This window comes from Quercus lobata, chromosome 2, assembly GCF_001633185.2.
Source record: "Quercus lobata isolate SW786 chromosome 2, ValleyOak3.0 Primary Assembly, whole genome shotgun sequence".
Lineage (NCBI taxonomy): Eukaryota > Viridiplantae > Streptophyta > Magnoliopsida > Fagales > Fagaceae > Quercus > Quercus lobata.
The window spans coordinates 85,029,518-85,044,889 of NC_044905.1; the positions used below are offsets into that span (position 1 = coordinate 85,029,518).

Genomic DNA, 15,372 nt, shown 5'->3' on the forward strand with positions numbered 1-15,372 from the left:
TATTCTATCTTTTCCATAATGATAAAGTAACCCAAAAAAGAAAGCTAATATGTATTAACGTAAACTAAAAAAAACCTAATCTAATTTATGTGCTTATGGTTTGAGAATCATGGTACATATATCTTCCACGAGAATTGATAGATTAATTTTAACCAACAAAAAAAAAAAATCTCCTTTGTATGAATGGTCTCATCTCAGCAAGAATACAAAAGATTTTATTGATTGGATATTTGGGGAGGAAAAAAAAAAAGAAGAAGAAGAAGAAGCTCCTGGAGAACAAGAAATCAGCAAGCACATTCTATATCAGGAGAAGAAATAATAAATTGAAAACATGCTAACTAAAAACTCGCAAAATTATATTGAAGGAGATGGTAGATACAAATTAAATCTTAAAGCATTTTGCCCCTGAAGCATAGGAATAAATTCCAATATAGCAAAGACAGAAAATGAAATGCACAAACATGGACCTAATTACATATTCATATGGCCTCACCACAAGATATTAAATCAAAGCAGGTGACATGCAATATTCAAGAGGAATGAAGTAATTGCCACATCATCTGAATCGTATAATTGAGAAAGATGAAATGATTCGTGAAGAAGTTCCACATATCATTTGAAGAAACATAATCTACAACAAAGATTGTAGTAATAAAATGTATGGAGAAGCCAGAGCACCAAGTCACCAGACATGAATAAGCGAACTAAGACATGAATAAGGTAAAAACTGAAAACAAGATCATAATAGAAGCCATCAGTAAAAGCATCCTCAAAAACCCACAAGTAAAGCATCCTCAAAAACCCACAAAATATGCTCCACCTTTGACACCACTTTTAACATCAAAGGGAAGCATATGCCATGGGCTTAGAAAGCTAATTTTTCCCACCAAATCACTCAAACTGAAACCAATTAAAGAAATAAAGATTGAAATATTGACAAAAGAATCCCCCTCTACCACCCTCAACAACCCTCGGAGCAAAATTGAGTCTGCACCATGACAATTTTACAAGCAAGAAATTTCGTTATGGTGGATTAGCTTTAGTAACTCTCTGGTTTTTCAGTGCTTAAAACCCAGTCTTCTGAGCAAGTACATTCAGTTACAATTTTACTTAATTCTGTATTGCAAAGCGGAATCCACCTTCTTGGTGTCAACCCATAGACTTTACTTTGAAATTTCTCAGGCCACAACTGCCAAAATTGTAGAGTAAACATGAATGACATGGGCTTATTTTATAATTCTGTAGACACCAACTGAATAGCCACACCCCCTTTTTTTTGTGCAGAATCATTAAACTTTATTTCATTGTGAGAAAAAGAAAGTGGGAAAAAAAATACTATAAGCTATCAACATATTTACCTTAAAAAATGCCCTAAATTCACCATGTATATCAGCAACACCATTTAATGTGTGATCATTAACCACACATTACACAGAGATTAGCCATACAATCCCTCTTTAGATATTCTGGTACTGGTTCTAGCAAAATTATTTTCGTTTTCTTATTAGATTTATCTTCTTCAACAGCAGGTTCAAGTTAATTCTTCTGAATTTTCAAGTTCATCACCAGCAACAACAAGGCTTTCCATTGGTTTTACAAGTAAATCTGCAAAGGCAATAGGCAAATCAACATTTTCTAATACTCTCATACCATCATTTTCTAGAAACCTGCTGTACCATAATCCAATACATCACTAAGCTAGAATATATGAAATGATTCAAGAAGTTCTCCATACCACTCAAAGAAACATAATCTGCAACACAGATTGAAATGATAAAATTAAGAGAGAAGCTAGGGACCAAGTCTCTAGACACAAGAGAACTAATACATGAATGGGGTAAAAACTATAAACAAGATAACAATAGAAGCCATCAGTAGAAGCATCTTCAAAAACCCAAAAAATTTGCTCCACCTTTGACACCACTTTTACAATCAAAGAGAAGCATATGCGATGGGATTAGGAAGCTAATTCTTCCCACTAAATATCGCTCAAGCTGAAACCAACTAAAGAAATAAAGATTGATATCTTAACAAAACAAGCTCCCTCTACCACCTTTAACAACCCTCAGAGCAAAATTGAGTCTGCACCATGACGGCTGGACTTACTTCTATAAGCTGCATGGGGCCTCCATGTTACATAACATGTTTGTGGATATAGCAAGCACTATATATTTATGTTTTTTTTCCTTTTTCAAAAGAAAGATACAAGTACAGAGAATTTAAACATTAAACAAATATTCTAATCTTGAATCCATTGAAGTTTCAAATGAAAGATGCAAAGACCAATGGTCATTCCCATAAAGCTATTGCTTCTCACATATTAAGAAAGAGAACTTAAAAATCAACTTGTCCTTCGTCAAATTCAAATTGACAAGTAGGATACCTCCTTTGAAGCTTTCTTAATTTCTTGCGAGCACAAAGCTTTATCTCTGAGTCTAGAGGACTTTCAAAAGTGATTTTCATTGTCTTTAATATACATGCTTCCTTCAAGACTTGTCGAACAAGTTCCATCTCAACCTCATGCCCTGAAAATCCTTTATAATAACAGGCGGTAAGATGTGATGACAAACAATCAGGAACATAAAGCCACTTCCCCAAGCGATATTCCAAGCAATTGTCAGGTGAGGAATCATTATAGACATTTAGTGTCAATTCAAAGACAAGTGTTTGTAGCTTTGGAGCCTGACAAAGCAAGAGTTGTACTGCAGGCCACATATAAGAACAAGTCTTAATACAACCACCAATCGTCAAGGAAGTCAAATTATTAAACACGGGAAGATCATCGATAGAACCATGACAGAGGATCTGCATGACCACATAGCAATCACAAGTTGCACAAAGTCACAGCCCACTCACAACAATATTATTAAGTAGCATTGAGCAATTTAATTAATGATAAGAGAGTTAGTGCACGAAAAACGTAACATGTCCTTACCTCAGCGGTTTCTATGCTGAATTGCATGGATTCAACGTTATAGAGTGATCCCATGAAATCCCATATCCTCTTTGCATAATCTCGAGTACTCACATCATTTTCTATCTCCTCAAATTCAAGACCTGATTTAACCAAGTTGGGGAGGTTTTCCACCGCAACGTCCTTGGCCAAAAGACCACTGAAATAAAACTGCTCAAGAGCCGGGGTGTTTAATTGGAGTATGTAATAGTGGAGGAATGTGTAGCACCAATCATCGAGAAACCAATATAAATATAATTTTTTCAGCGTAGGTATGAGGACAATGATTTTGAGCATGCCTGTATTTGCTTCCAAACAACAGAAATTTGAATCAGACACAGTGAGGTTCAACTCTTGGAGGAGCGGGCAGGCAGCAAGGAGAGTGGGGAGAGAGTCGCAGTTTTCATACGTAATTACACGTCCAATTTCCATAATCCGGAGAGCTGGGAAACTGGAATCAGAAGGAGGATTCAGATGAATGAAACCTTCCAATTTGAGAACCACTAATGTTGTAGAAAAGAAGAGACCAGGATGCAACTTCAAATGTGGATTAGGATCACCATATATGCAGAGGTGGAGCTCTTGGAGCACGCGGCCATGCAGAACGGTGTGTTGGATCAATGTGTCGACATAGGATGAGTCGCAATCGGAGGTCCAATGGAGGTGAAACTTGCGTAAGGGAATGGTGGCGTTGCGAAGAGTCCAGATGCTTGACAGTGTATCTAGAAAGATTAAATTTCTGTTCAACATGTAAAGCTTGTGCTGTTCCAAGTCAAGAACTGGGACGAGTGTCCAGAGAGTCCTCCACCTGCTCGATAAAATGCTTGTGAGGACGGCGTCTCGGGTTGGGAGAAAGGAGAGGATGTGGCTGAGGAGACAGTCAGGTAGACTGCTGATAAAGTCAATTCTCTGCCTCCTTTTTGCTCTCACGTTTCTCTGCTGCTGCTGCTGCTGCTGCCTCAGAAGATCTCTCTTTTCAGCTCTCTCTGCTCTCTCAATTCTCTGCCTCTCTCTCCTCTCCTCTTCTTCCTTCGACTCCATGTCTCTCCTCTTCTTCTGCCGCTTCATGCTAGCACCTCCAATCTGCCTCCGATTCCGATTCCGATTCAAACCCCCTTTATTGTTATCACTCAGTGAGCTGGTGAGACTGTGTTTCTTTCAATTTTGGGGATTTGCCAATTTGGTTAAATTAATACAACAAAGAAATCCCATCAAAAAAAAAAAAAAAATACAACAAAGAAACAAACAAGGAAATGCGAAGCTGAGCAATGGCATTAAAAAAATAATAATAAAAAACGACGTCGTTCATAATATCTGTTATTTTCAAACTGTAATATTTTTTTAAAAAAAATTTATGTAAATCTTATTTTATTTTATTTTATCTTTTTATGTAAAAGCTTCTTTATTAGTTATTATTATTTAATGTATTTATTAATCCAAAGAAAAATATTTATTTGGTAAATCGATATAGAACAGTATTTACCTTTTCTTTGATGTTGGTTGCCATTATTTTTTTTTTAATTACAAAATTACTATTGTGATCAATAAACATTTTTCTATATTTACTTTATTATTTTAATGGATTCTTTGATACTTCGGGACTCTGTTTTACTATTTTGTCAAACAAATTCTATAAAAATGGTTTTTTTTTTTTTTTTTTTTTTTTTGAGAATACTAAGTATTTAGATACTTTGGGACTTTGTTTTACCATTTTGTCAAACAAATTCTAAAAAAATTGTGGTTTGTATATATTTGTATTAAAGATTTGGATTGTATTATGTTTTATTGCTTGGTAAAGAACTTGGCTTGTGTTATTACTTATTATATGTTATTATGTTAGTACATTTTATTGGGGATTCCATAAATATTTGATTACAGAAATAGGAAGTTTGAAACAAACTAGTATCTTTTGTTCGAAGCAACTTTTTTGGCGTGTTATCTAATACTGCAAACAACAATCTTTGTGTTGTGCTTGAATCAAGAATCACTAATTTCTAATTTAGCTATTTTGAAAAAAGAAAAAAGAAACAAAGGATAAACTAAACTCCATATTTTAAGGAGGTAGCAGATTTAACTCTATAGTAATATATATTTAACCATGAAATTTCAAAAGTAATATGGCATAGAATTCCAGTCACTTTGCCATGCACGTTAATTATAAGAAAACTCTTAATGCTGCAGCAACAACTAGCAGGACCTTGCAGAAAATGCCGTAGGATTAACCCTATCAAAGCAAGTCATATAATCCTTTTGTGATTTTATGCTTTATGGCACAAAATGATGAGCTCCCAAGTACAAAATAGATTAAGAACTGATGGAAAGAAAATTTTGAGACATCAATGAAGTTAAAAATAGAATAAGAGATAAATCAATCCATGAGTTGCTAACAATTTGACAGAAAACCATTTGAAGGATTGGCAATACTGAACCTAGAGAAACATATTTAAATGGAATAATACAATTCATTTTAGTTAAATGACAAGGATAACAAATGAACAGCAAATTTGGTAACTTCAATATGAGACAATTCATGGTAAAAATTATAAGAGAGAGAGAGAGAGAGAGAGAGAGAGAGAGAGAGAGAGAAAAGGAGGCAAGGAAAACAAGAATGCCAAAATGGGATACATCTATGATCTAACAACACCCTTTGAATAACACTTGGACATTCTTCATGCCATACAAAAGGATCACTACTGTGTTGAGCACAATGAGCAACTTGATTGCTCTCTTGCTCCATGTGACTAGTTGGGCAGGATCTCAAAGTTTGCAGCAGATATCTCACTTCATGGCTCCATCAAGTTTTTAGAGTCACCCTTCAGAATTAATATCCTAGAGACCTGCTTCATGTGCAAACCGAAGGACCTATAATGCTGCAACAAGTTCAGCTTCCTCTGTAGATCACGTAGGCTTACCCTGCAACAACACAAGGCCTGTTTCAACAGAGCACCAGACCAACGGGTATCTTTAAACAGAGCTCCAACAAAATTGATTTTGTAGATTCCCTGTTGCTGTGTATTCCATTGTGCTATCCAGGAAGATCTAGTCACCTCTGACTGTTCCTGAATTCTTTTGAACTCTTGCAGCAGTGACTTTGCATTTGAAAATATTACTCTTGGAGCATGCTCAAGCTTAAACACATTCTTAGAACAACAGATTGACCAAGCCACCATTAGACATAGCTCAAAATCCTGCCCACTGTTGAAGTTCAGACATTGGGTCGTTAAAAGGAGAAAGTTAATGGGGACTTCTCTAACATACTGAAGCAGCTGTGGAAAATTGTTCCAAACCTCCTAAGCTCTTTCACAGGACCAGATACTGTGTAGAACTGTTACCAAATTCTCATTGCATCGTTCATAGTTTGGATCAACCTGCACGTCTTCTTGCTAAATTTGCGGTTGTGGGCAATTATATTCCGGCAAGCTCTCCACCCAAAATCCATTACTTTGTTAGGAATTTTATTTTCTCCAAAAACCGATTCCAGAAACTCTGTCGCCTTTGATTATCTGAGCTTTCTCCTTCACTTTGGCTCTTCCATGAACAAAAAACCCAATAGGCACTCCTTACTGTAAACCTCACATTTTTAGTCCTACTTAAGAGAATTTCCTTAATGGTTGGCAAGTTAACCAGACACAAAAATCAGCTAACGGCTTCGTGATTCCACTCATGGTGGAGAATATCAATAAGCTCACATTCCAACATCTCCTCCAATTTAGGTGACTTTGGGGTAATGACCTTGTACAAACTCATGTTGGTAAATACCTGTCCCTCCAGGTTCTCACCTTTTGTCCATCCCCAATCCTCCTCCAACTTCCCCTATCAATAACTTCCTTGGCACTCATAATGCTAGCATATTACTTCATGCTAGCTTCCATCACCGAACATCAAGGAAAATATATAGCCTCAAGTACCTGAGTAATTCACTAATCTCCATAGTTGTTTAGGCAATAAAGCTACATTGAAGGCCTCCAAATCCCTAAAGCCCATTCCCCCTTCCTTTTTGTGCTTCCACAGGGCCTCCCGATTCAACCAACACATTTTCACTCAGTCCCTTTGAGACCCCCACCAAAATTTATTCATAATAGTATTTAGCTCCTTACATAAGGTTGAAGGGAGCTTAAATACACTCATGGTATAGGTTGGGATTGATTAGGCATTTGTGCAACTGCCTTAATTAGGACCTTGTTACCTGTCTTTAACATTAGTTTCTCCTTCCACCCTTGCACCTTCTACCACACCTTAATAAGGTTGCCTACTCCTTAATACAAGTTAAGCAAGTGTCTGCAGTAAGCTCTCTGCACCAACCTAAGATTGGTATTGACTAGCTATTGTTCGAAAACAAAGTAAAAAGTTTTTTTTAAAAAAAATAAAAATTTTCAAATACAGAAAAGATATACTCAGCTCATGAGAAGCATATCATAAATACTCGAACACCACCTAAAATATTTATAACCTATTTTCACATTCCTCATCTCAGCAAGGATGCAATAAAATTATTCAGGCAGAAATAAAAAAGAAGAAAAGAAAAAAATAAATAAAGAAGGAGCTCATGGAGAGTAAGAAATCAACAAGTATATGTTATATCAAGAGGGAAAAATCCCAAATTGAAAGCATGCTTAAGAATATGGAAAAAGCAAATTAATTCTTCAAGCATTTTGCCTCTGTAGAATAGAGATATACTCCAACATAACAGAAATGAATTACATAGGCATGGACCTAATCACATATGCATATAGCCACACAACAAGATATTACATCAAAGAAGGTGACATGCAATATTCAAGAAGAACAAACTAAATTCCATATCATCTGATTTGTGAATTAGTTCCCCATATTATTTGACAAAATACAATCTGCAAAAAGGATTGTAGTGATAAAATGTATAGAGAAGCCAAAGCACCAAGCCCCCAAACACAAGTGAAGTAAGATATGAATAGGGGAAAATCCATAAATAAGATAACAAAAGAAGCCATCAGTAGGAACATCCCAAAACGCCAACAAAATATGCTCCACCTTTGACACCACATATACAACTAAAGAAAAGCATATGCCATGGGCTTAGAAAGGTAAATTTTCCCACCAAATCGCTCAAACTGAAACAAACTAAAGAAATTGAGATTAAAATCTTAACAAAACAAGCTCCCTCTATCACCTTCAACAAACCTTAGAGCAAAATAGAGTCCGTAACATGACAACTGGACTTGCATCAGTAATGACAAAGGTTAGAACTACAAGCTGCATTGGGCATCCATGTTATATAACATGTTAGTGAATATAGAAAGCACTATATATTCTATGCTTTTTTTTCTCCCCCAAAAGAAAAATAAAGGTAGAGAAAGTGAAACAGAATTTCAACATTAAACATATATTCTAATCTTGAATACATTAAAGTTTCAAATGAAAGATGCGAAGAATAACGGGCATTCCCATAAAACAATTGCTTCTTGCAAATTAAGAAAGACAACTTTTTAATAGAAATGTGCTTCATCAAATTCAATTTGACAAGTACAAGATCTCCTTTGAAGCTTCCTTACTTTCTCGTGAATTTGAAGCTTCCTCATTGGGTCTAGATGACTTTCAACAGTAATTTTCATTGTCTTTAATACTTCAGCTTTTTCTAGGACTTGTGTAACAAGTTCCATCTCAACCTCATGCCCTGAAAATCCTTTATAATAACAGGCTGTAAGGTGTGATGACAGACATTCAGGAGCACTAAGTGGCTTCTTCATGCAACTTTCAGGTGAGTAGTCATCATAATCACCGAATTCATCAGTGAATGTCAATTCAAAGGCAAGGGTTTGTAGCTTTGGAGCTTGACAAAGCAAGAGTTGTACAGCAGGCCACGCATAATAGGAACACGAAAGCTCACCATCAAAGGTCAAGGAAGTCAAATTATTAAACACGGGAAGATTATAGTTAGAAGCCTCGCAGATGATCTGCACGACCAGTGACCACATAACAATCAAAAGTCTCACAAAGTCACAACACACTCACAACAATAGTAGCATTTAGCAATTTAATTAGTGTTAAGAGAGTTAGAGAATTAAAAATAAATAAAAACGTGCCCAGCAGCCTTACCTGTGCGGTTTCTATGCAGAATTCCATGGATACAACGTTATAGAGTGGTCTCATGAAGTCCCATATCCTCTTTGCATAATCTCCTCTACTCGAACCATCCTCTATCTCCTTGAATTGAAAGCCCGATTTAACCAAGTTGGGGAGGTTTTCTAACACAACATCGTCGCTCAAAAGACCATGGAAATAAAATTGCTCAAGAGCAGGGGCATTTAATCGGAGTATGTAAAAGTGGAGTAATGGGTAGCACCACCATTCGAAAAGCCAAGATAAATATAATATTTTCAGCGTAGGTATGAGCACAATGATTTTGAGCATCCTTGTATTTTCGAAATTCTTATAAGCCACTGTGAGAGCCAATTCTTGGAGGAGCGGGCAGGCAGCAAGGAGTGTGGGGAGAGAGTCGCAGTTTGCATAACTAATTCCAGATTCAAGATACAGAATGTGGAGACTTGGGAAGATGGAATCAAGAGGAGGACTGAGAAGAATCTCACCTCCCAATTTGAGAACCACTAATGTTGTAGAAAAGAAGAGACTAGGATGCAACTCCAAAGGCGGATTAGGAATAGGATGACTATATATGTCGAGATCGAGCTCTTGCAACATGCGGCCACGCAGAATGGTGTCTTGGAGCATCGTGTCGACATAGGCCGTGTTACAATCGGAGGTCCAGTGGAGGTGAAACTTGCGTAAGGGAATGGCGGCGTTGCGATGAATCCAAATGTTGGACACTGTATCTTGGTTGCGCAACCGTTCCAAGTGAAGAACTGGGACGAGTTTCCACAGAGGGCTCCACCTGCTCGACAAAATGCTTGTTCGAACAGAGTCTCGGGTTGGGAGTAAAGAGAGGATGTGGGTAAGGACACAGTCCGATAGACTGCTAATAAAGTCAGTAGTATCGTTTTTCTGGCTTTCTGTCCTTCCGTCTTCTTCCTCCGACTCCATTTCTCTCCTCTTCTGCCGCTTCAGTGTCTGTGTTTTGTGTGTTTTTTTTGCTTTGAGCGAGTGAAGGCTTTCTTTTCTGGTTCGATTTTGGGGATTTGCCTATTCACTAGTGAAATTAATACAACAATGACAACGACGTCGTTCACAGCAGGATTTCTACACGGGAAAAGGCTCTGACCCGCCCATGTATGGAATTGGTATCTTATATGTTATTTTCAAACTTGTCATTTTTTATTTATAAAAAAAACTTAGATAAATCTAACTTTCTTTTTATTACATTTTCTTACTGAACTCGATCAGTTGAATTGATAAATGTTTCTTTATTAGCTATTATTATTTAATGTATTTATCAATTCAAAGAAAAAAATTTATTTAGCAAATTGATATAAATGGTTTTATTTTTACTTTTTTACTTTTTTTTTATGTTGGTTGGTTGTCAACCTCAAATATACTTATTTCTGTGTCATTATTATTATTTTTTTATAATTACAAAATGACTATTGCAAACAATATAAATTTTTCTATATTCACTTTATTTTAATAGATTGTCTGATACATTGGGACTTTGTCTTATTGTTTTGTTAAACAGATTCTATAAAATTTGTGGTTTGTATTATTATTATTATTAGTGGATTATATGATTATGTATTATTGCTCGGTAAAAACCTTGACATGTGTTATTATATTAGTACATTAAAACTTTGTATTATTTTATTGTTAAAATTTTTTATTGGAATTCCATAAAAATTCCATTAAAGAATAGGAAATTCAAAACAAATATTGATATTGGAAATTTAAATCAACGTGAGAATGTACTCTTTTTATTGCATTTTAAGTTTCTTTGGAGTTGTGCTTGAACCAAGAATCAATAGTTTTTAATTGAACTATTTTGAAAAGAAAAAGAAAAAGAAAGAATAAACTACAATTTAATCCTACCTTTTATTTATTTTAAGGAGATAGCAAATTAAACTTTATAGTTGTTGATACCCATTTTCGCGACACATTTCATACAAGCTCGATTCAACCAAGCTCGACTTTCCTATGGACTCGATTCATGTATTATATTTTATTTATTCTTTTAAGCATGGCCCAAGCCCATGTGACAATATGGGGAAAATTGAGGAAGTGTGGTTTGGAGGGTATGGGTTGGTTCCTTTCGAACCTTTTGCATGAGTCTAGCCCATGCATGCCACCAAGTGGGCAAGGGACATTGGTAGCACCTCAGGCTCATGAAGGAGGTCTTGTATCCAAAATTTCCACCCTAAAATAGCTTTTATACTCTGGGTGACTGTGGCCTAAAATTTTTGCCCTAACCCACTTTTACCTTTAAAACATAGTTGGCTCCCATTAGCCAACTCCATTTGCTAGGCCTCACTTAGGTGAGCCTTTCAATGGTCTAAAATGTCTGACCAAAGGCAACCAATTAGAGCAAACCCCCTTTATTTCCAAAATTATGTAAAAAGCTTACCAAACTCTTCCCTAACCAAAAGCAACCCAAGCCAAAACACCAAATTGGTATCATAGGGGATAAAAGACTCTTCCACTACTCAAAAACCAGTCAAGAGCAACACCTCAAATTCAATATAAAACTCTCTCTTTAGCTCATAAAAGGGGCAGCCACGTTCTACCTAAGGAGCTGAAACTTCAGAGCAAAAAACTCATTTAGCCAGTCAACAATCTCACAATTCCGAAGTTTGGGGGTGGAAATATGGGTACAGGGGAACCTTCCCTTTCTTCCTCACGACCTCCCTCAATTTCTTCTTCTGTGTGACTGTGGGTTGAAGTTTCAAACATGTTAAACTAAGTTTTTCCTATAGAGCTGAAACTTGAGAGCAAAAACCCATTGAGCCAAGAGACATTCTCACAATTCTGAACCTTAGTGGTGGAAATATGGGTACATGGGAACCTTCCCTTTCTTCCTCACGACCTTCCTCAATTTCTTCTTCTATGTGACTGTGGGTCGAAGTTTCAGACCTGTTATGTTTTTATGCTTTTTCTGCACTTTCATTATTAGCATTTTGATTTTCTCTTGTCAAAGTACCATTAGCTTTTTGTTCATTATACATTTGAAATTTTGGGCTTGATTCTCCACAAATAAACACTTCTAAGGAACCCATGGGTGATTTCGGCCATTCTTGCATTTTCAGCCCTTGTCGCAAAAACGTCCCTGACAATAGTTTCTGTGGGTTCCAGTTAATTTAATTGGTAAAATTTCTGATGGTTGAATAAGAGATCTGAAGATTTGAAGTTCAATCACCGCCTATACCAAAAACTTATTGGAGTCTTGGTCTGATGACAAAAAGTTATTATCAGGAACGGAAGCCATAGATTGAAACTCTCTTAAAAAAAAAACTTTATAGTTTCTAAAGTAATAAATTCAACCATGAAGGTTTCAAAAAACAACAAATTAAACCTTATAGTTGTAAAACTGAAACCCTTTATTTATATATAATAATAATAAAAAAAAAGAAGGAAAACTGTGATTCCATTTAATTACTAGTAATTAGCAAAGATTGGATACATCTTTTGACACCCACCTCTGAATAACACTTGAACATTCTTCATGCCATACATAAGAATCACTATTATGCTGAGCGTGCCAGGCTAGACAATGAGCAACTTGATTGCTCTCTCGCCTGACATGACTAATTGAGTAGGATCTCAAAGTTTGCAGCAGATATCTCAGCTTCTTGGATCAATGAACAATTGCTCCAACAAGTTTTTACAATCACCCTTCATTTTATGTGCAAACCGAAGGGCCTTTAATGCTGCAGTAAGTTCAGCTTCCTCTGTAGATCACGTAGGCTTACCCCGCAACAACACGAGGCCATTTTCAACAGAGCACCAGACCAAATCCTGACTATTGGGGTATCTATAAACAGAGCTTCAGAATTGATTTTGTAGAAATGTGCTTCATCAAATTCAATTTGACAAGTACAAGATCTCCTTTGAAGCTTCCTTACTTTCTCGTGAATTTGAAGCTTCCTCATTGGGTCTAGATGACTTTCAACAGTAATTTTCATTGTCTTTAATACTTCAGCTTTTTCTAGGACTTGTGTAACAAGTTCCATCTCAACCTCATGCCCTGAAAATCCTTTATAATAACAGGCTGTAAGGTGTGATGACAGACATTCAGGAGCACTAAGTGGCTTCTTCATGCAACTTTCAGGTGAGTAGTCATCATAATCACCGAATTCATCAGTGAATGTCAATTCAAAGGCAAGGGTTTGTAGCTTTGGAGCTTGACAAAGCAAGAGTTGTACAGCAGGCCACGCATAATAGGAACACGAAAGCTCACCATCAAAGGTCAAGGAAGTCAAATTATTAAACACGGGAAGATTATAGTTAGAAGCCTCGCAGATGATCTGCACGACCAGTGACCACATAACAATCAAAAGTCTCACAAAGTCACAACACACTCACAACAATAGTAGCATTTAGCAATTTAATTAGTGTTAAGAGAGTTAGAGAATTAAAAATAAATAAAAACGTGCCCAGCAGCCTTACCTGTGCGGTTTCTATGCAGAATTCCATGGATACAACGTTATAGAGTGGTCTCATGAAGTCCCATATCCTCTTTGCATAATCTCCTCTACTCGAACCATCCTCTATCTCCTTGAATTGAAAGCCCGATTTAACCAAGTTGGGGAGGTTTTCTAACACAACATCGTCGCTCAAAACACCATGGAAATAAAAGTGCTCAAGAGCAGGGGCATTTAATCGGAGTATGTAAGAGTGGAGTAATGGGTAGCACCACCATTCGAAAAGCCAAGATAAATATAATATTTTCAGCGTAGGTATGAGCACAATGATTTTGAGCATCCTTGTATTTTCGAAATTATTATAAGCCACTGTGAGAGCCAATTCTTGGAGGAGCGGGCAGGCAGCAAGGAGTGTGGGGAGAGAGTCGCAATTTGCATAACTAATTCCAGATTCAAGATACAGAATGTGGAGACTTGGGAAGATGGAATCAAGAGGAGGATTGAGAAGAATCTCACCTCCCAATTTGAGAACCACTAATGTTGTAGAAAAGAAGAGACTAGGATGCAACTCCAAAGGTGGATTAGGATCAGTAGTATATATGTCGAGATCGAGCTCTTGCAACATGCGGCCACGCAGAATGGTGTCTTGGAGCATCGTGTCGACATAGGCCGTGTTACAATCGGAGGTCCCGTGGAGGTAAAACTTGCGTAAGGGAATGGCGGCGTTGCGATGATTCCAAATGTTGGACACTGTATCTTGGTTGCGCAACCGTTCCAAGTGAAGAACTGGGACGAGTTTCCACAGAGGGCTCCACCTGCTCGACAAAATGCTTGTTCGAACAGAGTCTCGGGTTGGAAGTAAAGAGAGGATGTGGGTAAGGACACAGTCCGATAGACTGCTAATAAAGTCAGTAGTATCGTTTTTCTGGCTTTCTGTCCTTCCGTCTTCTTCCTCCGACTCCATTTCTCTCCTCTTCTACCGCTTCAGTGTCTGTGTTTTGTGTGTTTTTTTTTGCTTTGAGCGAGTGAAGGCTTTCTTTTCTGGTTCGATTTTGGGGATTTGCCTATTCACTAGTGAAATTAATACAACAATGACAACGACGTCGTTCACAGCAGGATTTCTACACGGGAAAAGGCTCTGACCCGCCCATGTATGGAATTGGTATCTTATATGTTATTTTCAAACTTGTCATTTTTTATTTATAAAAAAAACTTAGATAAATCTAACTTTCTTTTTATTACATTTTCTTACTGAACTCGATCAGTTGAATTGATAAATGTTTCTTTATTAGCTATTATTATTTAATGTATTTATCAATTCAAAGAAAAAAATTTATTTAGCAAATTGATATAAATGGTTTTATTTTAACTTTTTTACTTTTTTTTATGTTGGTTGGTTGTCAACCTCAAATATACTTATTTCTGTGTCATTATTATTATTTTTTTTATAATTACAAAATGACTATTGCGAACAATATAAATTTTCTATATTCACTTTATTTTAATAGATTGTTTGATACATTGGGACTTTGTCTTATTGTTTTGTTAAACAGATTCTATAAAATTTGTGGTTTGTATTATTATTATTATTACTGGATTATATGATTATGTATTATTGCTCGGTAAAAACCTTGACATGTGTTATTATATTAGTACATTAAAATTTTGTATTATTTTATTATTAAAATTTTTTATTGGAATTCCATAAAAATTCCATTAAAGAATAGGAAATTCAAAACAAATATTGATATTGGAAATTTAAATCAACATGAGAATGTACTCTTTTTATTGCATTTTAAGTTTCTTTGGAGTTGTGCTTGAACCAAGAATCAATAGTTTTTAATTGAACTATTTTGAAAAGAAAAAGAAAAAGAAAAAGAAAGAATAAACTACAATTTAATCCTACCTTTTATTTATTTT

The 15,372-nt window shown here is 36.1% G+C and overlaps 2 protein-coding genes across 3 annotated transcripts; both read right to left on the reverse strand.

Annotated features, from left to right (window-relative positions):
* Positions 1-2,272: 2,272 nt before the first annotated feature.
* LOC115976927 (F-box/LRR-repeat protein At4g14103-like) lies at positions 2,273-4,150 on the reverse strand. The gene is made up of 2 exons (XM_031098497.1): positions 2,936-4,150; positions 2,273-2,805 (listed from the first exon to the last, which is right to left on the reverse strand). The coding sequence occupies exons 1-2, from the start codon at positions 4,019-4,021 to the stop codon at positions 2,335-2,337; spliced, it is 1,557 nt and encodes a 518-aa protein (XP_030954357.1). The 5' UTR covers positions 4,022-4,150; the 3' UTR covers positions 2,273-2,334.
* Positions 4,151-8,280: 4,130 nt separating this feature from the next.
* LOC115976928 (putative FBD-associated F-box protein At3g50710) lies at positions 8,281-14,570 on the reverse strand. 2 transcript variants are annotated; one of them, XM_031098498.1, is made up of 3 exons: positions 14,054-14,570; positions 9,029-9,607; positions 8,281-8,886 (listed from the first exon to the last, which is right to left on the reverse strand). In XM_031098498.1, the coding sequence occupies exons 1-3, from the start codon at positions 14,414-14,416 to the stop codon at positions 8,419-8,421; spliced, it is 1,410 nt and encodes a 469-aa protein (XP_030954358.1). In that variant the 5' UTR covers positions 14,417-14,570; the 3' UTR covers positions 8,281-8,418. The 2 variants fall into 2 exon arrangements, with proteins under 2 accessions (XP_030954358.1, XP_030954359.1); XM_031098499.1 differs by lacking the exon at positions 9,029-9,607 and adding an exon at positions 12,879-13,335 and having other exon boundaries at positions 8,281-8,429; positions 13,478-14,570.
* Between the last annotated feature and the right edge of the window lie 802 nt (positions 14,571-15,372).